Source organism: Hippocampus zosterae, chromosome 10 (genome assembly GCF_025434085.1).
Source record: "Hippocampus zosterae strain Florida chromosome 10, ASM2543408v3, whole genome shotgun sequence".
Classification (NCBI taxonomy): domain Eukaryota; kingdom Metazoa; phylum Chordata; class Actinopteri; order Syngnathiformes; family Syngnathidae; genus Hippocampus; species Hippocampus zosterae.
In genome coordinates this window covers 7,311,740-7,337,480 of record NC_067460.1, presented here as the reverse complement: position 1 = coordinate 7,337,480, position 25,741 = coordinate 7,311,740, and the positions used below count along the sequence as shown (strand labels likewise).

The window sequence follows — 25,741 nt, the reverse complement described above, 5'->3', positions numbered from 1 at the left end:
CTACATTTCGCTGTGAGAAGCTGTTTTCTAACTAGCACTTTTAATCCCTATCCCAGACATACTTGATAAGATCTATAAATGCATGGTCAATCAGAAAATGCAACACTCATATCAAATGCAGACATGACAATATACAATATCTACACAGCGCATAAAAATATCTTTAATCATCAGCTCAAGTTTGTCATAAACTTCCAATAATTAAATATGTGTAACTCTGACCGTAAATCTTGTATTTTCAAACAGCGATTAAACAGCATGATCAGTGCACACGCACAAGATAGAAAGCGTTTATTGCTTCAACCATTGTTGCAGATGTAAGAAGATCTGATCCCTGGCAAGTGTTAGCTGAAGGGGATCTTTGGAGTTGGCGGGGTACATGTCGGCACAGTGTGCTGTTCCTGAATTACATAAACAAAAAAAAAAAACACCCACAATAAGAAACATGACAGCAGCAGTAAACATTCGTTAAGACAAAAATATCCAACCGAGGGGGAAAAAAAACGTAGGTTTTATTTTAACAATTCATGTTAAGATACTGCAAACAAATCATCAATTACCTACTATGACTCATTGAAATAAATAATAATTTTAAAAAGACTCAACTCAACTGAATTTATAGAGCGAGCATTTTATAACAGCTACCGCTGTGTACAAAGTGCTGTGCATGGAGCAAAAATAATTCAAACAACACCAAACAATAAAATGATGAATGAATAACAAAGACAGCAGAAAGTACAAAAAAGTAAAACAAAAAAATCAAGTCTCATGCTGAGTCAAAAGACAAAAGAATAAAAATGAGTTTTAAGATTAGTTTTAAAGATGGGGAGCGAGGGGGCTTGCCGAACGATCAATGGGAGGTCATTCCAAACAGAGGGACCAGCAATGGAAAAGGATCGGTACCCTCTGGGCCTCCGCTTAGTTCTTAGTACCTCCAATAGTGTCTGGTCCACAGACTTTAGGCACAGGACAGGTGCGTAGGGGCGGAGAAGCTCAGAGAGGTAAAGTGGCGCAAGGCCATTTAAAGATTTGAAAACAAATCATAGGATCTTAAAAAGAACTCCAAAATGTATATGGAGCCAGGGAAGGGATGACAGAGTAGGAGTTATGTGCTCTCTCTTACGAGCACCAGTTAAGAGGCGAGCAGCAGCATTCTGGACCAACTGGAGACAATAGACCTAATACTCATGGAAAGCATCTCTTGCCACATCCATCCATTTTCTATACTACTGGTCCTCATGAGGGTCATGTGTGATCTGGAGCCTCTCCCATTTGACTTAGGAACAAGAGGCAGACTACACTCTATATTGATCTCCATCCAATTGCAGGACACATATAGACAAGCATGCATATGATGGCAGACATACTTTGTTGAAGAGCTGCAACAAGAAATGCTTTTTGACCTACTCACTAAGTTGAGATCAGAAGTTCTTTTGGGATCAGTAAAGCACCTACCCAAACCAAACCAAAGCACATCTTTACCATTTAGTGGGGGTTTCCATGGCCCCATGCTCTTACTCACCTTTGATGAAAACAGCCGGAAGGTCATCCCCGATGTCTTGAGTAATGCCCAGTGCATGCCAGGGGTCAATGGACCCATTCGGGAAAACTATTCTATCTGAGCGGATATCATAGCTGCCGTAATACTCATTGGTCTCAACCACAGACGCTGCAAGCTGCTCAGCGGTGATATTGTAGAAGTCTGCACACTGTTTCACATGATACCTTGATGGGAAGATACCATTAGAATTAGAAAATGAAGCATACGTTAAAATATTATGAATAATAATAATTATAACAACTAAAAAAACAAAAACAGAACAGGATTTTACATTTTGTCTTTACTCACTCCAGAGGGAAGCCGGCAAACGGCTGGTTAGGAGAATCGGTGCTTTGATAAAATCCAAATTCAGTGCAGGTTTGGTAGACCCACTGTCTCCCTGGTGACAAACAGTTTACTCACAGCGACTACACATTCACTTGATTGATGGGAACAAACGCACAGACACCGCAGCAGAGCAGCTCATACTAAAGACAGCGAGTCAAAACAAATAGTTATTTTGACACAAGTAGTGACATTGAGGTTTTTAGAGCTCAAGAGGAAACAAGTTGCAAGTAAATGAGGCTAGTACGAGTGCCTTATGCAGATAACACAACAGGAAGTGGTGATGATCCCAGCCCTACCACTCATCAAAGTAGGCTTGGGAACCAGAACAACTGCCTGCTTACAGTATTGCTGCTTCCAAAGTAGAAAGAAGAAGGGCGTTTTGATTTACTGTGGTAAAATACCACTGTGTATTTGCTCATTTTCACTCTCTGTTTATGAGACAGAAAAAAAAAATCAAGCAACTGCACCTAAACAGTAAATGATGGGCATAATATTTAGCTGAGTGGTTCAAAATAAAAGCTCAGTGACAAGGTGAAAACATTTCACCATGAGGGCACGCTTCATCGTTCTAAACCAGCTCTAAACTTGTACTTTCTGGTCTCCTCAGACTGGCATTCAGTCATCTTCTCTGCTTTTGGGCTTTGGAACGTTTCAGCATGACATCATTTTGTCCGCAAAATGAGTCCTCTGCTGTCGACAAAAACATGCCAACTCACCTAGTAGCCAAAGACCCAAAAATATCAAAGGTCAATAGAAATTGTTTAGGCAGCAGTAGAAAAATTACAGGTCTCATTATGATCGTACCAAACCAAAAAGGAAAACCTGTATTTACAGAGGTGAAAATACTTTTTCCCATGGGACAAACAGACTCATTCTCACCTCCGCCTGCGGCCGGCCCATCCCAGGATGTATTAGTCATGTCTCTCAGATTGTTGTTAAAGCTGACGTCCACACATTTCATTGAAAAGGTGTCCATCATGAGGCGGGTCACAGCAGCATATCGGGCATACGGGTCTCCAAGTGATGTGTCCGCCATCACCCCACAGAGCACTTTGATTGTGATGTTGGTGCCCACTACACCCTGGAGCAAACACAATAAAAAAAAAAACAGTCAAAGATGAACACATCTTTTGGCAGTAAGCTTTTCTTAATTAAAATATGAATATTCATGAGTGTCTACTCCATGTTGTCATGTTGTATACTGTATCCACATGTACTATATATCACCTTTCAATAAGATCGCCACGGTCATTTTCCCAAGTTTGCTATCTACGTACAGTGACTAATTAGCATTAGTAAGTATGAGTAAACACTCGACGATGGTCTCAGCTGTTTTTGCACATGACACTGAGGGTAAAATCCCCAATACGACATCCTCCTCTGCATCCCTCTTCCATTCTAGGTATATGTAGTACTTAATCCTTCAAATCTCAAACTTGCATCACTCCATATTTTAAGCACCCCACTCATTACTAGCAGTCAGGAAAGCGACTAATGTGACTCTTGTGGTTGAGTAAAATCACACTGCTGTTTGTATCTACAGTACATTCCTGTGGGTTGTCTGAAATGTGGTGGGTTGCTCAGGACCTTTTGTCACAGAGGCAGTTGCTGGCCACGTTTCTCTGCTAGTATTAAAGTCTTAGTGGCCAACTGATCCTTTCACTTCCTTGAAGGCGTCTCTTTAACTTTAAGAGACCGGAATCCAGACACTCAAGACTCTTTTTGTTACTTTTCACACAGTCATTTGGACAGAAATGCGAAGGGACTGAAAAAAGGAAAGACCAGATGCGAACTGAAAAACATTATCAAGGAGAAGAAAAGGTCCCTGTTACCATGCAGCAAATTTCTGTAGCAAACATCAAAAGTCTATTTTAACACTGTGAACAATAACCATTTTAACACTTTCCTAAATGATACATTAACCAGCTACCGCAGGAAAATTTTTATTTCGCTCCCAATTAACTCTTTCATGCACCCTGTAACCCGATATCATGACAAGCTGTCCACTGTAGTAAACACTGTCCCTGAAAGGGTTAAATAAAAGTGAGCATTAAAAAGAATTTGATGGATTTATCTATTTCATTCATGTTTGTAATCATAAATCCTTGTCTGTTTTTTAAACCCTTTATGACATACAATGTGTCAACTTTATGACAAACACATAATATATTTTTATGGATTCCAGGGACAAATGAGTCATATTGGACTGATTCTCTGTAAGAAAGTTCCTTGTACAATATTTCCGTTTTTTTTCCCCTCAATTCAAAAATAAAAACTCTGAAAGACAAATTTTGGATACGTACTCCTTTTTTAACTGTTGCTCGCTGGAAGTTCCCCTGAGTTTACGAGAACAATATTTTTGATATAGACGCTATGTTGGCCTTAAATACAATGGGTCTATGACTGCCTACCTCAAACCCCCTGTTGTCTTCGTTATACTGGACCACATCCATGAAGTTGCCAGCAAGCGTTTCCAGGAAGTAGGCAGAATCTGTCTCTGTTTGAATTTCTAGTTTGGAACACAAGCTGTGTGGGGAAAAAAGGGAAGGGAGAGGAAGGAAAGTAAAAATCAGGACAGGGTTACAATAACTACAAATATATGGAGTCTCCCACTCACTAATACAGCCAATTTGACAAAAAACACAAGACTCTTCAGCATGGCAACAACAACTTCAATCATACGGAACAATAGCTGCTCTCTGAAATGCTGTCTTTTGGAGGCTGGTAAGTGTACACGTAAGAACATGTCTGCTTTGACGGGCTCCAGAATCTGCAACAAGCGAACACAACATTTACAATGCTCAATGTGGTCAAGAGAGCACTGAAACAACGACGTTTGACGTCAAATGCCATTACTGAGAACGGCCATTGCTGTCGTTGCAATAAATTAACAAAATACAAATACTGCACAAAACACAACCACAGACACAGGGCAATTCAGGCTTTTCAATTTGCACACAAAATGCATTTACCGCTAGGAAAACAGAAGACTAGATAAATTGATGGAAGGAATTTTGTCTTTGCGTGGAACTGGTCGGTGATTAATAAGAGTATGTCTTGGAGAAATTCGGCAAAAAGTTGCACTGCAGTCTTTGATTGCAACCAGATGAGACACAATTGATTTTAATTAAAGCTATGATGAAATGGATGGTGTCATTTCTAATTGAGCAATACTGCTTTTGTAATATGGGTCTTGTATCCCATTAGATTGTATAAGTGTACCTAATATAAATCGCATGCTGCCATGTGATAAAAATGCATTCTTTGAAAAGATAAATCTACTAATGTTTTAGGTAAACCGATGCACACCATTCAAGCTGCTTCATCTTAAAAACAGTCTGAGATAACCAGAAAGAAAGTATTTCAAAGAGTGCATAAACTATACTTGAAGTCTTTGGTGATGTTGTCATAGTTTGAAGGGTCACCGAGTCGCTCTATTAGGATATCCGAAGCCTTTTTTACCAGTAGAGGACAGTCAGTGTTCTCTGAAGCCAGTGAGCGCCCCACAACCTCCAAGTACTCTGGTAAAGACATAGAGAGAAACAGAGGTGGAAAGTAAAAAACAAACAGGACTCCTAAAAAAAAATTAAATAACAAAAATCCATGATAGCGTACAAAAACTGCAGTGGAATGCAAAGGTTCATTTGCTCAAGTCAAAAAACAAAGGCAGCAATTTAATCCACAAATCCACACATGAAGTTTGACTTTGGTGCTTGAACATACTTGAAGCTAAAAAAAATGAGGATGTTTTTTTCACCTCAGTGAGAGAAGAAAAGCTATTTTCGCATTGACAAAAAACCTGCAACTCGAAAAGAACCCCTCAAATTCAGTAGCTTGTCAATAATCCTGGCTAGCTGCAGTGTTGTTTTTGCACCAAGAAAAAAAAGGTATTGTTGACATAGTTGGAAAAGCGATAAGACCTGTTTATAATGCAAGCTGCGTTGTTTTTTGTCTTACATTTTCTTGGTATCCCTGAGAAAGCGTCTTAACTGTGAGACACTCTTCAGTATTATATTAAGTTACAAACATTTCATTCCTCCGTGAGTCGTCACCTTACCGTGGTGGAGGGGTTTGTGTGTCCCAATGATCCTAGAAGCTAAGTTGTCTGGGGCTTTATGCCCCTGGTAGGGTCACCCATGGCAAACAGGTTCTAGGTGAGGGGCCAGACAAAGCACGGCTCAAAGACCCCAATGATGATTACGATAAATGGATCTCGGTTTCCCTTGCCCGGACGCGGGTCACCGGGGCCCCCCTCTGGAGCCAGGCCTGGAGGTGGGGCTCGTTGGCAAGCGCCTGGTGGCCGGGCCTACACCCATGGGGCCCGGCCGGGCACAGCCCGAAGAGGCAACGTGGGTCCCCCTTCCCATGGGCTCACCACCCATGAGAGGGGCCAAAGGGGTCGGGTGCAATGTGAGCTGGGCGGCAGCCAAAGGCGGGGACCCTGGCGGTCCGATCCTCGGCTGCAGAAGCTAGCTCTTGGGACATGGAATGTCACCTCTCTGGCAGGGAAGGAGCCCGAGCTGGTGTGTGAGGCAGAGAATTTCCGACTGGATATAGTCGGACTTGCCTCCACACACAGCCTGGGTTCTGGTACCAGTTCTCTCGAGAGGGGTTGGAGTCTCTTCCACTCTGGAGTTGCTCACGGTGAGAGGCGCAGAGCAGGTGTGGGCATACTCATTGCCCCCCGGCTCAGTGCCTGTACATTGGGGTTCACACCGGTAGACGAGAGGGTTGCCTCCCTCCGCCTTCGGGTGGGTGGACGGGTCCTGACTGTTGTTTGTGCATATGCACCAAACAGCAGCTCAACATACCCACCCTTTTTGGAGTCCCTGGAGGGTGTGCTGGAGAGTACTCCTGCTGGGGACTCCCTTGTTCTGCTGGGGGACTTCAATGCTCACGTGGGCAATGACAGTGAGACCTGGAGGGGCGTGATTGGGAGGAACGGCCCCCCCGATCAGAACCCGAGTGGTGTTTTGTTATTGGACTTCTGTGCTCGTCACGGATTGTCCATAACGAACACCTTGTTCAAACATAAGAGTGTCCATATGTGCACTTGGCACCAGGACACACTAGGCCGCAGTTCGATGATCGACTTTGTAGTTGTATCATCGGATTTGCGGCCGCATGTTCTGGACACTCGGGTGAAGAGAGGGGCGGAGCTGTCAACTGATCACCACCTGGTGGTGAGTAGGCTCCGATGGTGGGGGAAGATGCCGGTCCGTCCTGGCAGACCCAAACGTATTGTGAGGGTTTGTTGGGAGCGTCTGGCGGAATCCCCTGTCAGAAGGAGTTTCAACTCCCACCTCCGACAGAGCTTTTCCCATGTTCCGGGGGAGGCGGGGGACATTGAGCACGAGTGGACCATGTTCCGTGCCTCTATTGTTGAGGCGGCCAATCTGAGTTGTGGCCGTAAGGTGGTTGGTGCCTGTCGTGGCGGCAACCCCCATACTCGCTGGTGGACACCAGCAGTAAGGGATGCCGTCAAGCTGAAGAAGGAGTCCTATCGAGCCTTTATGGCCTGTGAAACCCCAGAGGCAGCTGACGGGTATCGATTGGCCAAGCGGGCCGCGGCTTCGGTGGTCGCCGAGGCAAAAACCAGAGCGTGGGAAGAGTTCGGTGAGGCCATGGAAGCCGACTTCCGGACGGCTTCGAGGAAATTCTGGTCCACCATCCGACGTCTCAGGAGGGGGAAGCAGTGCACCACTAACACTGTGTACAGTGGGGATGGGGCGCTGCTGACTTCGACTCGGGACGTTGTGAACCGGTGGGCAGAGTACTTCGAAGACCTCCTCAACTCCACCAACACGCCTTCCTTGGAGGAAGCAGAGCCTTGGGACTCTGAGGTGGGCTCTCCTATCTCTGTGGTTGAAGTCACCGATGTGGTTAAAAAGCTCCTCGGTGGCAAGGCCCCAGGGGTGGATGAGATCCGCCCGGAGTTCCTCAAGGCTCTGGATGTTGTGGGGCTGTCCTGGTTGACACGCCTCTGCAACATCGCGTGGACAACAGGGATAGTGCCTCTGGATTGGCAGACCGGGGTGGTAGTCCCTCTTTTTAAAAAGGGGGACCGGAGGGTGTGTTCCAACTACAGAGGGATCACACTCCTCAGCCTCCCTGGTAAGGTCTATTCAGGGGTGCTGGAGAGGAGGGTCCGTCAGGAAGTCGAGCCTCAGATTGAGGAGGAGCAGTGTGGTTTTCGTCCCGGCCGTGGAACAGTGGACCAGCTCTACACCCTTAGCAGGGTCCTTGAGGGTATGTGGGAAATCGCCCAACCAGTCTACATGTGTTTTGTGGACTTGGAGAAGGCGTTTGACCGTGTCCCTCGGGGAGTTCTGTGGGGGGTGCTTCGTGGGTATGGGGTACCGAACCCCCTGATACGGGCTGTTCGGTCACTATACCACCGATGTCAGAGTTTGGTTCGCATTGCCGGCAGTTAGTCGGAATCGTTTCCAGTGGAGGTAGGACTCCGCCAAGGCTGCCCTTTGTCGCCGATTCTGTTCATAACCTTTATGGACAGAATTTCTAGGCGCAGCCGAAGCGTTGAGGGGGTCCGTTTTGGGGGCCTCAGTATTGCATCCCTGCTTTTTGCAGATGATGTGGTGCTGTTGGCTCCTTCAAAGGGGCTCTCCAACTCTCACTGGAGCGTTTCGCAGCAGAGTGTGAAGCGGTTGGGATGAAAATCAGCACCTCCAAATCTGAAACCATGGTCCTCAGTCGGAAAAGGGTGGAGTGCCCCCTCCGGGTCGGGGAGGAGATCTTACCCCAAGTGGAGGAGTTCAAGTATCTTGGGGTCTTGTTCACGAGTGGGGGTAGGAGGGAGCGGGAGATCGACAGGCGGATCGGTGCAGCGTCTGCTGTGATGCGGACGTTGTATCGGTCTGTCGTGGTGAAGAAGGAGCTGAGCCAAATTTTACCGGAGCTCTCAATTTACCGGTCGATCTACGTCCCAACCCTCACCTATGGTCACGAGCTATGGGTCGTGACCGAAAGAACGAGATCCCGGATACAAGCGGCTGAAATGAGTTTTCTCCGCAGGGTGTCCGGGCTCTCCCTTAGAGATAAGGTGAGAAGCTCAGTCATCCGGGAGGGGCTCAGAGTCGAGCCGCTTCTCCTCCACATCGAGAGGAGCCAGATGAGGTGGCTTGGGCATCTGATTCGGATGCCTCCTGAGCGCCTCCCCGGTGAGGTGTTCCGGTCATGTCCCACCGGGAGGAGACCCTGAGGAAGACCCAGGACACGCTGGAGAGACTATGTCACTCAGCTTGCCCGGGAACGACTCGGGATCCCCCGGGGAGAGCTGGAAGAAGTAGCTAGGGAGAGGGAAGTCTGGGCTTCCCTGCTAAAGCTGTTGCCCCCGCGACCCGGCCCCGGATAAGCGGTAGATGATGGATGGATGGAAACATTTCAAAGCAGCTGGTACACACACGTCTGCAGCCTCATTGGCTGCAATTTTAGACATTTGAAAAAAAAACACTGTTCTATAAACAACAGAAAATAAACTTTTTAATTGACGTAAGGCACTTATAAATAAAATGTATTATTATTATTATAATGTATTTGTCCGGGCACGGGCCAACTCCAGAGAGCATAAATTTGTTGTTTAAGATGGTCAATATTTCTATTTGTTCTAATACAGTACTATGTTGCATTCTACCTGGAAAGTTGACTGTGGCGTGAATTGGTGCACTGGTGGCCACAGAGGCATGCACCAGATGAGGATACTTCAGCCTGAACCACGCTGCTAAAGACCCAGGGTACGACCCCCCGAATGCCACCCACTTCCGGTTGACCAGTCCTTGAGTCTCAGCCATCACAGTCCGAAAGTGGGCCAGGTCAGCCAAAGCCTGGCGGCTACTGAGGAAGCGCAGGTTCTCCGTGCTCAGGTCACTAAATAGAAATACCACAATCACTTTCAACATGCATCATCATGTTACATCAAGATGTAAGTGGACAAGTTAGGCAAGGGCTGTCCTAATTTACGTCATGGGTGACATCTTGTGGCATGTTAATTATACTTGCATCAGTATAGTAAACCTGCTTCCATTAGGGGATCCGGGTTCATAGTCCCGATATTTTGCAGATTATTTTTATAGTTTTAACTAATTGTTCTGCTTCCTGTTTATTTTGGGTGTAATTACATTGGCAACCACTTGATGGTGACACAATATGTTTAACGCTGTAAATTTGAAAGAAGAAGAATGGAAAGAGCAATTATTTCCGATCAGCCTGTTTTTTATTAAGACTATTTAATATTTTTTAAAAATCCTCTTAAATCCATTTTTTTTTTAATGTCTAGGGTCACACATGTGCTAGACCATATCCCAGCTGTCTTCGGGCAGTCGGTGGGGTAAACACCCCTGAACTGGTGCCCAGCCAATTACATGGCACACATAGACAAACAACCAATCACACCCCTGCCAATTTAGAGTGGTCCATTAGGCTGCCATGCATGGTTTTGTAATGTGGGAGGAAACTGGAGTACAGTACCCGGGGATAACATACAAACTTCACACAGGAGGGCCAGAATTAAAATCTGTAACGGACATGCTAAACCCAGTCAAGCACCGTGTCGCCGCATATTTGAGATATACTGTGTGTGTGTGTGTGTGTGTGTGTGTGTGCGTGCGTGTGCGTGTATATATATATATATATATATATATATATATATATATATATATATATATATATATATATATATGCTTCGGCCTCCCTGTGTGGAGTTTGCATGTTCTCCCCGGGCCTGCGTGGGTTTTCTCCGGGTGCTCCGGTTTCCTCTCACATTCCAAAAACATGCGTGGCAGGCTGATTGAACACTCTAAATTGTCCCTAGGTGTGAGTGTGAGTATGAATGGTTGTTCGTTTCTGTGTGCCCTGCGATTGGCTGGCAACCGATTCAGGGTGTCCCCCACCTACTGCCCGAAGACAGCTGGGATAGGCTCCAGCACCCCCCGCGACCCTAGTGAGGATCAAGCGGCTCGGAAGGTGAATGAATGAATGAATGAATGAATGAATGAATGAATGAATGAATGAATGAATATATATATACAGAGAGAGAGAGAGAGAGAGAGAGAGAGAGATTGAGAAGGCTCCACATTGTATTTCCACTTGTTTTTTAAGACAATCGATGATAACATACTCTGTTGGGTGACTTTTTCCATAGAAGCGATGTTCTAACATGAAGCAAATGGCTCCCAGTTTCTCTGCATATTTGAGCCAGGTACCATGTTTCATCCATGCTGGATTGGCTGGACCCTCTCCACCGATCATAAGAAAGACCGGACCACCCATCTTGTAGAAGGCATCATTCACAAAATACCTCTGAGAGAGCAAAGCAAGATAGGACCATAAGAAAACTGTCTACTCAAATAAAACTAGACTTTCGACTTTGCATCTGAAGACTTCTCTCTCATTTCCTACAACTGTACAATCTACGGGTGAGTGTTAAATACAATAAACAGTAAGGAGTGGAACAGAATCCGAATACTGAATACCTGCTTCCACACTCTGCCGTCAGCTCCATTGAAGTGATCGAGTTTCTGTATGAACCATTGATCGTCGGACACAGGTTTCTGCCAATCATAAATTCTACCAAATCCCCTAATTCGTCCCTCTCCAACCACAAAGATAGCAAACAGAAAAGCAAATTTACCAACATTAAATATATAGGCTGGCGAAACCATGTTGACATAAACAGGACACTGAGCGCGTGACTTACAATATGTGGTCATATGACCTCTTTGACCACTTCAAGACGCTCGATGAACGTGGGAGGATACGAAACCGACGACAAAAAGACCAAAATAGAAATTCTATCATTTTAAAGGTGGTGCTATTAATCATCTATACCATAAGTCTTAACGTCTGAGTGACCGCGTAAAACCTGCATTTCTTCACAAAATTAAATTGAAGAATTTACGAACAAAACATACATGAAACCATGCGAAGAAACCAAACTAACTTTACACATCACGGTTAAACCAAACCTATGGACTATATGGAGAAAGACTTTTAAATATTGCTGTAGTCTGCTAGGTAAATGGTTGTATTTTCATGAACGGAATACTTCCGCGAGTTACCCTTCGCGTCGTCATAGTATTTTACTGTTGTATTTGAAATGTGCACGGCAAGCAGTAGTAAAATACCCAACCAGTAGGGGCAGTAAATAAACAACTTGCAGCATTTCTGTACGGCAAAGAAAAAGAAACACTTCCGCTCTCTGGTTGCTCTTTCTATCGGCAGAACGTTTAAGGAGCTTGCAAACATGGAGGACTCCAAAAACAAAGACAAGAAGCAGTCCGAAAAATCCGATGAGAATGAGAAGAACAAGGAAAAGGACTCTCAACCTTCGGGGAAGGATAAAGAGAAGAAAGAGGAGCAAGAATTGGTGAACACTGCTTTGTGCTTGTTGTTTCATGCCACGGGGCCAAGCCGGTTTATTTTGCCTTGTCACTGCCACTTTGACAACATGGCTCAGCAGGCCTCAATGACTGTCATTCTAAATACACGTGCATAAAGAGCACATGTGTTGTTATTATTTGTCAGACTTTAAAATCTGGTCGTAACGTTTATCTTAGGCGCTTTATTGTTGCACAGACAAATCTACGATTTATCTTCTGTCGCCGACTAGCTAACTGATAAGCTAATTTTAGCATATCATGCTAACAGTAACCTTGCACAGTGATGCCATTTCACGATATTTGTACAATTTATTATTTTAAAATACCAAAACATGTTTATTGACTTTTCATAAATTCTGTCTTTGTCCTTTTTAGTCTGAGGAAGATAAGCAGTTACAAGAGGATTTGGAGATGATGGTGGAGCGACTGGGGGTGACCATTTAATCATTTGAATACTCGGAATTTTAGCCAATACATTTGAGAATAAGACTTGACCTTAACCCAACCTGTACTTCCTCCTTTGCAGGAGAAGGACACAGCGTTGTACCGTCCTGCATTGGAAGAGCTGCGGAGGCAGATTCGTTCTTCAACCACCTCCATGACATCAGTTCCCAAACCTCTTAAATTTTTGCGCCCTCATTACGGCAAGCTTAAAGAGATCTATGAAATCATGGCGTCTGGCCAAAACAAGGTATGACATTGATTCAGGTACATTGCGTATGAGAAAAATGCACAGTAAGATCTTGCAGATAAATGTACCTACAACTTTCTGCCAGCAAGGCTGTACCTACAAATTTCTGTTAGTAAGGCTCTCTGGGTACACACATAAAGACAGTAGATGTACATTTTATTAGTAGAGCACTTTTCCTATGGCAAGCATAAACTTGGTGTGCTTCAGGATAAAAAACACTGGGATACATTTAAAATGCACCAGGCTATTTTTTCCCCTTCCTGACCATGGACATAAAATGCAGGCTATCTAATGTCAAATGAGATTTGTATTTGGTGACGTGTGCTCAGAGTGGATTTGTCCCAAAAATAGGAGTGAAACGGGTCGGTGCAGACAATCCAAACAATTAAAGGTGTTCAATATTTCTGACCAAAAATCTTCATGTGTGTATTGAAAACTGACTACTACTCGTGAGCCATTTGACTCGGTACATAATGTAAAATAACAGGCAATCTAAGGTGCCTCCTCACTAACAAACAAGAAATCAGCTGTAAATGAAACCAAATATGTCTTACTCGGTGTTGGATTTTTGTATTAACATGACTTCCTGCCATCCAGATGGCAGGAAGTCTTTTCTTGCTGACGTTGCTGTCTTACTTCTTGGGAAGCAATCAGCGCACACCTAAAAGTGTAGACTCGTTGTGTTCATAAGGTCATGTGTGATTGGAGGACTGGATTGTAGGCTGGTATGAGAACAGAATTTTAATATTTGTGCTCCTCTGTGAAGATTATCGGAGCAGACCACACAGAATGTAACCAAAACTATAAAACCTTATTTTTGTTTTGTTCTATGTTCGGTCTCTCACAGCTAAAAACAAAGAAATGAAATACGTACCTACATGAATACATACTTTAAATGTTAAGATTTTCAAAATATTTATGTGTATTATGCCTTAGCTTGACAACCAACCCACAAAATTTTGAAGAGTGGAAACTCTGATTTACGCTTAAATGGGCCAATGAAATTTATTTTAAATTGCTCATACTATTGTCTTTGCAGAGTTTTTGTGCAGATGTGGTATCAGTGCTGGCCATGACAATGAGTGGGGAGAGGGAGTGTCTGAAGTATCGCCTGTTGGGCTCCCAGGAAGAGCTGGCTTCATGGGGACACGAATATGTTCGGTAATTGGTGTTGACTAAGTATAGTCACCAAAAGATTGTTCCTTGCACTATATTTTAAAAAAGTCACTTTTCAAGTTGGCTTTCAGATGAAGATAACATGCTGAAAAAGAAAAACAACCCGTGTCTTTCACAGGCACCTGGCTGGTGAGGTGGCTAAAGAGTGGCAGGAGGTGGAGGAGAACGATAAGACCCAGCAGGAGACATTGCTGAAGCTGGTGAAGGAAATTGTACCTTACAACATGGCACACAATGCTGAGCATGAGGCTTGTGACCTGTTGATGGAAATTGAGAGGCTGGACATGTTGGAGGACTACATCGATGAGAACGCCTATGGCAAGGTTTGCCTCTACCTCACAAGGTATGTTCATTTTATAACTTGCAATAATCACTATGTTTGGTATGTTTACTGTAACTAGGTCCTCAAAAAGTATTTGACATTTTAACCATCACTGTTCCAGTTGTGTGAGCTATGTTCCGGAGCCTGAAAACTCTGCATTGCTACGGTGTGCCTTGAAGATCTTCAGAAAGTTCAACCGGCATCCAGAGGCTCTTCGATTGGCCCTGATGCTCAATGATGTGGAGCTCGTCGAAAACATCTTCACTTCTTGCAAAGACATGTGAGGACTTTATACCTTAAGATGAAGAGCACTGCTCTGCAGCATTACATTTAGTAATTGTTGCTACAGATAGATGTATTATATACACTAACGGCATTTAATTTTCTTTGAAGAGTTATTCAGAAGCAGATGTCCTTCATGCTTGGTCGCCATGGCATGTTCTTGGAGCTTAATGAAGATGTAGAAGATTACGAGGACCTGACAGAGATCATGTCCAATGTGCAGCTCAACAGCAATTTTTTGGCCTTGGCCAGAGAGGTAGGAAAATAAAGGGTGAAGGGGAGGAATGCGGAATTACATAAATTGCGAGATTAATGTCAGGGTCAAACCTTTCCAACTCGTCCTACAATCATGATGAGTTGTATTTGTTAATTTTTTGTATTCACTTCTTCTAATTTATTATTATTTTATTTAATTATTTATTTGATCGTTTATTTATTCTCTTCCGCTTATCTGAGTTCAGATTGCAGGGGCAAGCTTAAGCGGGGCACCCCAGACTTGCGTTTTCCTAGCCATTGCATTCAGCTCCTCCTAGGGAATCCTAAGGTGTTCCCCAGCCAGCTTTGAGACATAATCTCCCCAATGTGCCCTGGTTCATCCTCGGGACCACCTGCCAGTGGGACATGGCCACGATAACTCATCAGAGAAGCGTCCAGGTGGCATTCTGATAAGATGCCTGAGCCACCTCATCTGGCTCCTCTCAATGCCAAGGAGCAGCGGCTTGACTCTGAGCCCCTCTGTGATCACTAACCGTCTTACGTTATCTCTAGGGGAGAGCATTGACACCCTGCAGAGGAAACTCATTTCAGCCACTTGCATCCGCCATCTTATTCTTTCGTTCACAACCTGCAGCTCATGATCATAGCTGAGGGCAGGAACAGAGATCGATTGGTAAATCGAGAGCTTCACATTGCGGCTCAGCTCCCGCTTCACTATGAAGGACCGATATAGAGCCTGCATCACTGCAGATGCTGCACCATACCCCTTGTCGAGCTCCCACTCCATTCTCCCCTAACAAGACCCCAAGATAGTAGCACTCCTCCACTTGGGGCAGAATCTCGTCCCAGACCTAGAGAGGGCACTCTACCCTTTTCCGACTGAGGACCAGATGTTGACTTTGAGCCCAACCTCTTCTTCACATTTGGCTGGGAACCGCTGCAGTGAGCGTTGAAGATCATGGCCTGAAGAAGCCATCAGTACCACGATTTCTGCAAAAAGCAGAGATGTTATACTGAGACCACCAAACCAGGCACATTAAAGACCTTGCCTACGCCTAGAAATTCCGTCCATAAAGTTTATGAACAGAATCAGTGACATCGGGCATCCTTGGCAGACAACCCTCACCGGAAATTACGACGACTTACTGCCGACAGTGTCAAACCTTAGCTACCGCGTTCACTGGGACACTGCAAATAATGTGACGAGTTGTGGAGGGTTTTACATTTATTAAATACCTATTTCTTTTTGTATCTTGTTTTCAACAAAGCATTTATTATTGACTGCATGTTCTGCATACATTGTGGCCATAAGGTCCATAAGATCAAAGTATCATTCGGGTAGTCTGTATTCACTGGTTGCGGCAACATATTGAAGTATTAATCAAAATCTTGTCACACACTATTTCTGACCTCCACAGTTGGATATCATGGAACCCAAAGTCCCAGATGACATCTACAAAACGCACCTGGAAAATAATAGTAAGTCTTTAAAATAAACCTGCATGTGAAAAGGGAAGTCAGACATTGGATTTGTGATGATCGACTACTTTAATTGCACGTGTCCAGGCTAGTGCTTCAAATTGAACAAAATTGTTTTATTTACATTTTACACAATGATGAGTGAATTGTTTTGCTTTTTATATGTTTTGTTATTTACACACGTCAAAGGAATTTCTTTATCTGTGTTCAAGGGTTTGGAGGTAGCGGCTCCCAGGTGGACTCAGCCCGTATGAACCTGGCTTCTTCCTTTGTGAATGGCTTTGTTAATGCAGCATTTGGACAGGATAAACTATTAACAGATGATGGCAACAAATGGTTGTACAAGAACAAGGACCATGGTACTGAAAACTGAATATATAGTAATAACAATAACCTTTTCTGCCTCTGTATTTCTGATCATATCTGTGTGATTTGACATTTTCAAGGCATGTTAAGCGCTGCAGCGTCTCTTGGGATGATCTTGCTGTGGGATGTAGATGGTGGCCTGACCCAAATTGATAAATATCTTTACTCATCTGAGGACTACATTAAGGTAAATTAGACAAAGTATATTTATTCTGCTCAGTTCGAGATCAAATCCATGCCACTAACTCAAGGCTATAAATCAGTAGTGTAGAGAGAATACAGAATATAAGAGAGAATATATAATATCTTCACCTTTTGTCATCTTCTTTTCCAGTCTGGTGCTCTCCTTGCATGCGGCATTGTAAACTCAGGTGTGAGGAATGAATGTGACCCAGCCCTGGCCCTGCTGTCAGACTATGTCCTCCACAACAGTAATACGATGAGGATAGGTGCCATTTTTGGGTGAGGACATGTAACCAAAAAAAAAATGTTAAACGCTGAACGGTCGACAATTTTCTATGCATGTGTACCTACAGCTTAGATGACCTTGCGTTGTTGTAAACGTTGAATCAGTCTTCTCAATACATGCTAAATGTTAACATCTTCCTTTACAGATTGGGTTTAGCTTATGCTGGCTCGAATAGAGAAGATGTCCTGTCCTTGCTTCTCCCTGTCATGGGCGACTCAAAATCCAGCATGGAGGTGTGTTTTGCTGCATGATTGGTTTACCTGCTGATTTTTATTCACATGCTTGAATGTGCCCCCCAAAAAGTATCTTATTTTCTGGGTTTATTTTCCATCCAGGTGGTTGGCGTGACAGCATTGGCATGTGGTATGATTGCTGTGGGGTCGTGTAACGGTGACGTGACCTCCACCATTGTGCAGACCATCATGGAGAAGAACGAACAGGAGCTGAAAGACACATATGCTCGCTGGCTACCTCTCGGTTTAGGACTCAACCACTTGGGTAATAATCAATCGCCACTGTACAGCACTTTGTATGCAGCGATGGCTGTTTGAAAGTGCTCTATAAATACTGTTGACTTGACTTGACTATTTTAAAAATTTTTTTATATTTTTTTGGGGGGAAGAGCATGAAAACCTTTAACTGCAGTGAGCTGGAAAAAAGTTGGAATCACAGAAATAACCACACTCCATACCTATGCGATACAACTTCTACGACGCATTCTTGCTTGCTTCTTTTAAATGTTTTTGAATGACCCTCCCTCATTTCCATCAACAACGATTGCAGATAGTTACTCTTTCAGTAGTGTTCAAATTACTGGCAAAAAAAAAATAGTTGTGTTAGTTAAACTTATAGCAATAATTATTGCCTGTAGGCCCTATGACAGTACACGCAAATAGACTCACAAATCACTCAACAAGGGATTGCACACCCAGTCTTGCTCTTTGATATGAACGCAGACAATTGAGGTGGTCCTCACTCTGTAACCAGCAACTTTATTAATGTCGTTTGCTGGAGTCCAGAGACCCAAAGGTGGCTATTAAGTTGATCTCATTTTTGAGAAAAATCGCAAAATCATTGTCAATGGAGACTGCTCAGACATTGGCGACATTGTGGCTTGAATGTTTATTCTGTGCGCACAATATTTTTAATATTTGTTATTCACAATATGGTTGATTGATAGAAAGATCGATAGACTTTATTCATCCACAAGGGATTCAGTAATATACTGTACTATCTAATATTGGTGTTATATTTTGGTTCTGTTACTACGTAATGAAACGGCATGAATGCGGCACTCACTCACTGTTGCTCATTCCCACAATGAGTTCTACATTGATTGTCCAGCAGCCACTTTACTGCTGCCTTCAATATATTTCCCTCTGCCAGTATTCCATTTTCAATAACTGATTTAGAGTAATGCTTTGTTTTTCACGGTTAATGGGGACCAGAAACGCCTCGCAGAGGATTTTTTTTGGACAATTAATCACACGTAATGTCATAGTTTGACTGGCCCTGCGACTCATACTATACTCCAATGCTTGATCTCAATGGTAAGTTGTAATTATGTGTTTTTTGTACAAGAGTAAATAAGGTACATGCACTTTTAAAACATTGACCATGAAACTACTATGACTCTCTTTCTGGTGCAATCATTTGGTATTTTTCCATGAACTGTTTTTAATGGTGTTGACGTATCTCATGGATTACCACAAATAGAGCAATTTGGTTCTGGTCAATTTTTTCCCCCTTCTTTCTCTTGTCTTATTTTCCCTTTCATTATTCCATCATAGGTAAAGGAGAGGCCATCGAGACCACACTGGCAGCTCTCCAAGTTGTTCCTGAACCTTTCCGCAGTTTTGCCAACACACTCGTCGATATATGTGCTTATGCAGGTTAGTTTTTATTGACTAATTTTTCTCTGTTTGCGCATGCAAATACCCCATCTGTTGTGTAAGGACTAAATAAATAGAGATGTATTTTGTTGAGAGAATCTTCTTATGTCATCGCCCGTTCTAGGTTCTGGCAATGTGTTGAAGGTGCAGCAGCTTCTCCACATCTGCAGTGAGCACTATGAGGCCAAGGAGAAGGAAAAAGAGGAGGACAAGGACAAAAAAGATAAAAAAGACAAAGATAAGAAAGAAACAGCTGACATGGGCTCTCACCAGGTAAATGGTGAACATTTTCATTTTTTATTCCTAGGATTATTAGATGTAGTGTCACTTTGTTTCATCCTAGGGAGTAGCTGTTCTCGGTATTGCACTCATCGCTATGGGGGAGGAGATTGGCTCTGAAATGGCATTGCGGACATTTGGACATCTGGTGAGTACTACTCATATTTGGTTTTTCACAGCTCTCTCAGGAAAAAGTATTTTTCACATACCTAAAATTTGGCAGATTGGACACACAATTGCTTCCTGGGGAAAAATGGATTGCATATTTTTTTGAGCTACACAATTAAGTCTGCAGCCGTTTGAATGGCACACTTGGCTATTGGAATCGAGAGTAGAGGCCATGAGGCCTGGGGGAATCTGTGACGCATTGCGTTAAGGGAGCATTTCAAGCACGACACTGAAAACAGGAACCTGTTGTGGTTATTGTTGGAGCCTCTGAGCCCACTGAATATACTGACCTTTGGACACTCAAAATGTAATTTGGTGTTTAGTTTAAAAGGTTTTGGTGAGTGCGCAGTAAGTAATATGTTGTGTTAATCTGTAGGCAATGATGTGTAAAATTAAGTCTTTGCATTTGTTTGGTATAAGGAAAAATAAAGCCGCTTCCAGGAGCAGTTTGGAAGAATGGAATTCTCATTTGTTTTTTCCATCAAGCTCGCATCTCATTGAGCGATGAACGCTTGTGATTGTAGTGAATGTTGGGTTTTCATCTGGGTTCCAAAAAGGTTGTAAAGGTGTTTGAAATGGTTTACAACCTTTAGGAACCCTGATGAAAACCCAACATTTGCAAGTGAAGGGCATACCATTGATTAAAGTTAGATTTTTGGAAGAAAGAATAATAATAATAATAAAAGATTTTATTTTAAGGCCACATTGCCCAACCCTCCTTCCTATTGTTCACTTAAGGACTTTATTTCGGTCTGTTACTTTAATTCATGAATTAATTGAAGACATTACGTCATAAACAATCATAATAATAATAATAATTAAATGATGTGAAGGAAAATTGTAAATAGTACTGCGATTTATCCATTTTATGTTCATATTGCATTTAATTGAAAGATGTTTGTTGTTGTTTTTTTTTTTCTCTCTTTCTTCTTTCTACATACATTCTTGCTGCTGCAGGCTGTAAATTTCCCCGGTGTGGGATGAATAAAGGATATCTTATCTTATACTACAAAAATCATTAGGTGGATATGAAAATGACTCAGAATGTATTTTCTGAGATTTGCAGGCTGTATATTCCATTATTGTTATTATTTTTTAAACACAGTTTACAATGGTTGATTTATTTTCTGTTGTGGGGCCAGAACCACCTTTGTCATAATTAGCTAAATGTAATGTTTTCACAAATCTTGACTCTAAGTCAGACCACACATGTGGGCGTTGCAAATTATTGACCAGTGTGAAGTTTTTTGAAAATGTCTTTTGTGCTATTTTTCTAAATCAGCTGCGTTATGGTGAGCCCACTCTGAGGCGAGCGGTGCCTCTTGCTCTGGCTCTCATCTCGGTGTCCAATCCCCGTTTGAACATCTTGGACACACTCAGCAAGTTTTCCCATGATGCTGACCCTGAGGTCTCACACAACTCTATCTTCGCCATGGGCATGGTGGGCAGTGGTGAGTTTAGAGCTACTAAATATTTAAAGTTGTATGTCGGACTTAGGGCGATCAACCGGCCTTAAAAAGGTGCTTTTCTACAAAAATGTCCCGATACTGATGGTGCCAATCGATCGGAGCACCCCTAATCACACTTTCCATCCCTTTTCTAACTGACATATTTCCCCCCACCCCACTTTTCCAGGAACAAATAATGCCCGTTTGGCTGCAATGCTACGACAGCTGGCACAGTATCATGCCAAAGACCCAAACAACCTCTTCATGGTTCGGCTGGCCCAGGTGTGTGGTGGCGTCACAAAGCAACATTGTGTTTGTCTGTGACAAAGAATTGACTTTGTGCTGTTTGTGCATCTACAGGGTCTGACTCATCTGGGTAAAGGCACACTCACACTGTGTCCCTACCATAGCGACAGACAGCTCATGAGTCAGGTTGCTGTGGCTGGGCTGCTCACAGCGCTCGTTTCCTTCCTCGATGTCAAGAACAGTGAGTTCATATTGCCTTTGCTCTTTGCTTTCACACACACTTCACTCTTCATCATCAGTCTTCAGTTATTTCTTTGCATTAAAATTCCGCCTGTGTGTTGCTGTGTGAATTGCAGTAATCCTGGGGAAATCTCATTACATTCTTTATGGCCTGGTAGCAGCCATGCAGCCGCGTATGCTCGTCACCTTTGACGAGGAACTCCGACCGCTGCCTGTTTCTGTCAGAGTTGGCCAGGTAAATTCTTGTCCAGTCTATATGACAAATGTTCTACATACATTCTTGCTGCTGGAGGCTGTAAATTTCCCCAGTGTGGGACGAATAAAGGATATCTTATCTTATCTTATGAGTAAATGGTCAAGGAAGTCGCCATGATTTCACAACATTAATTGAAATAACTTTTATTCATCCCACAATGGGAACATTTGCAAGGAAAGGTCAAAGCAGGACATGATTGAAGGTTTTATAATGTCTCCCCAGGCCGTGGACGTTGTGGGCCAAGCAGGCAAACCCAAGGCCATCACAGGGTTCCAGACCCACACAACACCAGTTTTGCTGGCACATGGAGAGAGAGCGGAGTTGGCCACAGAGGAGTACTTACCTGTCACCCCCATCCTGGAGGGCTTTGTTATTCTTCGCAAGAACCCCAACTATGAAACCTAGACTGTAAAACCCCCGTCCCCTATCTCCAGCCTCCTTGTGTTTTCAAGGGTAACCCTCCATGGCTATGTGCTATCTCTATAACATGTTTTAATACATTGCTAGAAAGAGCAATGGTGCAATGCCAATGACCTGCCCCAACTGTCTTAAAAAGGGGATTGTTGGCAGTCTGGCTAATTGGACTGCTTTGACAAGGGAGAGTTCACTTGGACCTTATACACACAACACAGATTTGCCCTGGACCAGCGCTTGGCTTCCATTCAAACATCTTCAACATCCATCTCCAGCCCTCCTGTAAATCTTTGAATAACATTCACCAACCCTTTTCAGTGCAACGGATGTTTTGTTCCCACTATTTACATCCTCATTTGTAACAAAATCATTAAAGTGTTAGTTTTTTTGTTTGTTTTGTTACAGTACTGTATATGGTTTGTTCAAAAATAAAATGAGGATCCACGTTGTAAAATGAACATTGGTAATTTTTTTTCATCCATCCATTTTCCAATCCGCTTTATCATAAGGATTGCGGGCCTATCCCAGCTGTCTTCAGGCAGTAAGCAAAGTACACCCTGAACTGGTTGCCAGTCAATCGCAGGGCACACGAACTAACAACCATTCACACTCACACTCACACCTGGGGACAATTTCGAGTGTTCCATTAACCTGCCATGCATGTTTTTAGACTGTGGGAAAAACCGAAGTATGCAGAGAAAACCCATGTAGCCACGGGGAGAACATGCAAACTCCACACAGGAAGCCGGAATCGAACCCTAGACCTCTGCACAATGAGGCTGGCGTGCTAACCAGTCGCCACTGTGCTGCCCACATTTTTTTCACTATTGCTTTTGGGGTTCTTTTGGTGAGGGAGCAAATTTTATAACGGTTATCAGGAATTGAGTGTAGCCTGTTCACTCTTTCATCCCAAGTTCAACAATAAAACATGCAAAAGAAGTGTGTACTGTAGTGTTAAACTTGGGCGTGTCGAGCAGGAGCGTTGCTCAGGCGGTCCTGAATCCAAAAGTGCATTTGAAACTCCAACTCTAATAATAAGAAGTGTCTACTAACAGAGGCAAATTTAAGTGGTGGTGCGTGTTGTAAGCTTAGCGGTCGCTGGAGTCTGCTTGCATAGGACAGTGATTCCCAACCTTTTTGGTCTTGTTTTAAATCCAAAACACTGATCTCCATGTATTGGAGCATTGGATTGCATTTATTTTGAAGGTGGCCAACGCAACTTATTGGCGGCGTGTCACCGTAATGCACACAATGTCTTAACAATAATTGGGGCGGCTGGCTTGACTTGGTTTATCCATGTATGACTGATTTAATGGTATATATATTAGTTTAATAAACAAGGCTGTGCAACTTCTATTCACTATTTCTCGTAAAGCGACTGATTAAAAAGGAGTTTGTTGTAACGTTCCTCTGAAGTTTATTGTCGGCTGTGCAAGTTTTGAGGGACACGCGATATCCAATTGCCTTTTACGAGCGAGAACTCCTTGCACGTGACGGGATTTGGCCGGAATTACGATGGTACCGGCTTCCGGGAGGACTTTCTGTCCGTCCGGCTCTGCGGACTCAAGGAGAGAAAGGTAATGAAACGTCTTTTACGTGAAATTCTTATTTATCATTTGCCAAACATGTATTCGGTGACTGACATTCCGTATATATATATATCTCACTGAGATATATATACAGGGAGATCATTCATAAAAATGTACATGGGTATACTCGTAATATTCCAAATCTTAGTGAGTATAAAATTGCTTATTATGAGTCGTACTGCTGTTTTGAGGGATTAGCCTGTCTGTTAGCTAGTTCCCAATTAGCATCAGCATCCTCAAACGACGTGTGTGTTCTTGCCTTAGTTTAAACTGGCCTCAAAATTAACACGCCAGTAAAAACGAGAAACCACCTAAGTCCCAAATCAAGTGACATGATGGAATGCTGCCTTTTAAAATAAACACATACGCATTTCTCATGTTGTAACTATCATTATGTACTACTTTATAGGATTGTTGTGTTCACCGGCTGAATGACAATCACTGTTGTGTCCACGCCTTACTTTGCCTCATTGGAGAAAGTTGTTGGTGTGCTTTTGAAAGCAGCTTCACAAATCATTCTTAAATACAACACGATTTCAATCTCTTTTGACAACTTTCTTATGTAGTGATGGGAATGGATTTGCATAATTCACATTTATTCAAGACGTTCGGTTTCTGCTGGAAGTCACATTGACTATTTCATTCCACGACATGTGGGTCCTTGCACAGTGGGTTGACACTGCAGCTACTCGAAGAAAGCGTGCTCTGTATACATCTGTCCCACATATCTATAGACTAAATAGTCATCTTGGTGAAACAATATAAACATGGACTAACACGATGGTGGTGTTTTATTGCGTATCTCCCAAGTTCGAGCACATCGCACTGAAAGCATGCGGTTAACACAGGGGTGCCCAAACTTTTTGGATCGAAGATCTACTTTTCGATCAACTAACCTCATGTGATCTAACCTTACCGGCGCGCGCACGCACACACACACACAAATTTAAGATTTACCCGCTTTATTTTATTTTTTATTTTATTTTTTGTGAAAATGAGACTGATAAGATGATTAGTGTGCAGTGTATATTAACACAAAAAATATATTACTAACATGTACAAAGACACACAAATGGTTGTTTGTTTGTTTTTTCTTCTCGACACTCCTCGGATCTACTTGGGACCTGTCTTAGATCTACCGGTAGATCAGGATCTACCTAATGGGCACCCCTGGTTAACACATACCGCAGAGATGGCTCTCTGTCAGTGGTTCTTAACCTTTTTAGATGTACCGAACCCAACTAATTAATATGCACATTCACCGAAACTTTCATTAATGAAAAATAATAATAATATATATATATAATTTTTTACAAATTCAATACAGTATATAAAAAACGTATTATTAAAAACAGAAAAAAGAAAACAAAATTTCAAGAGGTAAGTATACTTTTTTTTGTACGACGAACTATCACAACAGTCACACTTGACGAGTAAGCGAACTAAATTTCCCACAGCACTGATTGGACAAGCAATGTAAAGTGATCATCTGCAGCCAGTGATGGCCAAGCGGGTGTGTTATAACGACCGGACTGTAATTGACATGTTAAGTCGGGTGTGTCTTATCTCCATCGCAGAGGCTCCGTCGAACCCCTGAGACTGATTCACCGAATCTCTAGTGTTCAATCGAACCCAGGTTAAGAACCACTCTATGCCTTATTGCGAGATACAGTCGCTAGCACATCTTCGCGTAAATACACACCGGGTATTTATTAGATGCTATGTATGTCTATCGTCATTTTGGTTTCAAACAGACACACCCATGTTTTACAGAAACACTGTCACCGTTTAAATTGCGAAATCCATCACGATTCTTTTGCATCTATCTAATTAAAAAAAGAGAATTCCTTTGGTGGGTGCATGTAGATCACACTAGTGGGATGTAAGGCGATTTTTGAAGTGCAAAACGGTGTAAACTATTGTTCT

At 43.0% G+C, this 25,741-nt stretch overlaps 4 protein-coding genes across 11 annotated transcripts in view; 2 read left to right on the top strand and 2 right to left on the bottom strand.

Annotated features, from left to right (window-relative positions):
- Positions 1 to 22,684, top strand: part of psmd2 (proteasome 26S subunit ubiquitin receptor, non-ATPase 2) — a 266,709-nt gene extending 244,025 nt beyond the window's left edge. The window contains exons 1-21 of one of the 3 annotated variants that reach the window (XM_052078879.1): positions 12,078 to 12,269; positions 12,658 to 12,714; positions 12,809 to 12,973; positions 14,013 to 14,134; positions 14,268 to 14,492; positions 14,593 to 14,751; positions 14,865 to 15,009; positions 16,388 to 16,448; positions 16,661 to 16,807; positions 16,895 to 17,001; positions 17,149 to 17,276; positions 17,429 to 17,516; positions 17,619 to 17,781; positions 19,074 to 19,175; positions 19,300 to 19,448; positions 19,519 to 19,602; positions 20,905 to 21,073; positions 21,258 to 21,352; positions 21,431 to 21,557; positions 21,673 to 21,791; positions 22,035 to 22,684. In XM_052078879.1, coding sequence (XP_051934839.1) covers positions 12,147 to 12,269; positions 12,658 to 12,714; positions 12,809 to 12,973; positions 14,013 to 14,134; positions 14,268 to 14,492; positions 14,593 to 14,751; positions 14,865 to 15,009; positions 16,388 to 16,448; positions 16,661 to 16,807; positions 16,895 to 17,001; positions 17,149 to 17,276; positions 17,429 to 17,516; positions 17,619 to 17,781; positions 19,074 to 19,175; positions 19,300 to 19,448; positions 19,519 to 19,602; positions 20,905 to 21,073; positions 21,258 to 21,352; positions 21,431 to 21,557; positions 21,673 to 21,791; positions 22,035 to 22,217 — 2,718 coding nt within the window. In that variant the 5' untranslated portion in view covers positions 12,078 to 12,146 and the 3' untranslated portion in view covers positions 22,218 to 22,684. Of the gene's footprint in view, positions 1 to 8,587; positions 8,610 to 12,077; positions 12,270 to 12,657; positions 12,715 to 12,808; positions 12,974 to 14,012; positions 14,135 to 14,267; positions 14,493 to 14,592; positions 14,752 to 14,864; positions 15,010 to 16,387; positions 16,449 to 16,660; positions 16,808 to 16,894; positions 17,002 to 17,148; positions 17,277 to 17,428; positions 17,517 to 17,618; positions 17,782 to 19,073; positions 19,176 to 19,299; positions 19,449 to 19,518; positions 19,603 to 20,904; positions 21,074 to 21,257; positions 21,353 to 21,430; positions 21,558 to 21,672; positions 21,792 to 22,034 lie in introns of those variants that run through there. The other 2 variants (XM_052078880.1, XM_052078881.1) reach the window with 2 other exon arrangements.
- Positions 1 to 25,741, bottom strand: part of ap1s3a (adaptor related protein complex 1 subunit sigma 3a) — a 95,285-nt gene that overhangs the window by 50,237 nt on the left and 19,307 nt on the right. The window lies entirely within an intron of this gene.
- On the bottom strand, positions 142 to 11,628 carry prss16 (serine protease 16). The gene is made up of 9 exons (XM_052078965.1): positions 11,377 to 11,628; positions 11,022 to 11,203; positions 9,540 to 9,772; positions 5,274 to 5,409; positions 4,300 to 4,414; positions 2,768 to 2,969; positions 1,850 to 1,940; positions 1,523 to 1,725; positions 142 to 401 (listed from the first exon to the last, which is right to left on the bottom strand). Exons 1-9 carry the CDS (start codon positions 11,611 to 11,613, stop codon positions 292 to 294), a joined length of 1,509 nt encoding a protein of 502 aa, XP_051934925.1. The 5' UTR covers positions 11,614 to 11,628; the 3' UTR covers positions 142 to 291.
- LOC127609103 (eukaryotic translation initiation factor 4 gamma 1-like) overlaps positions 23,671 to 25,741 on the top strand; it is a 38,392-nt gene continuing 36,321 nt past the window's right edge. For 3 of the 6 annotated variants that reach the window (XM_052078802.1, XM_052078799.1, XM_052078798.1), the window contains exon 1: positions 23,672 to 23,803. The gene's annotated coding sequence lies outside the window, so the exon portion shown is untranslated. Of the gene's footprint in view, positions 23,804 to 25,356; positions 25,452 to 25,741 lie in introns of those variants that run through there. The other 3 variants (XM_052078794.1, XM_052078796.1, XM_052078795.1) reach the window with 3 other exon arrangements.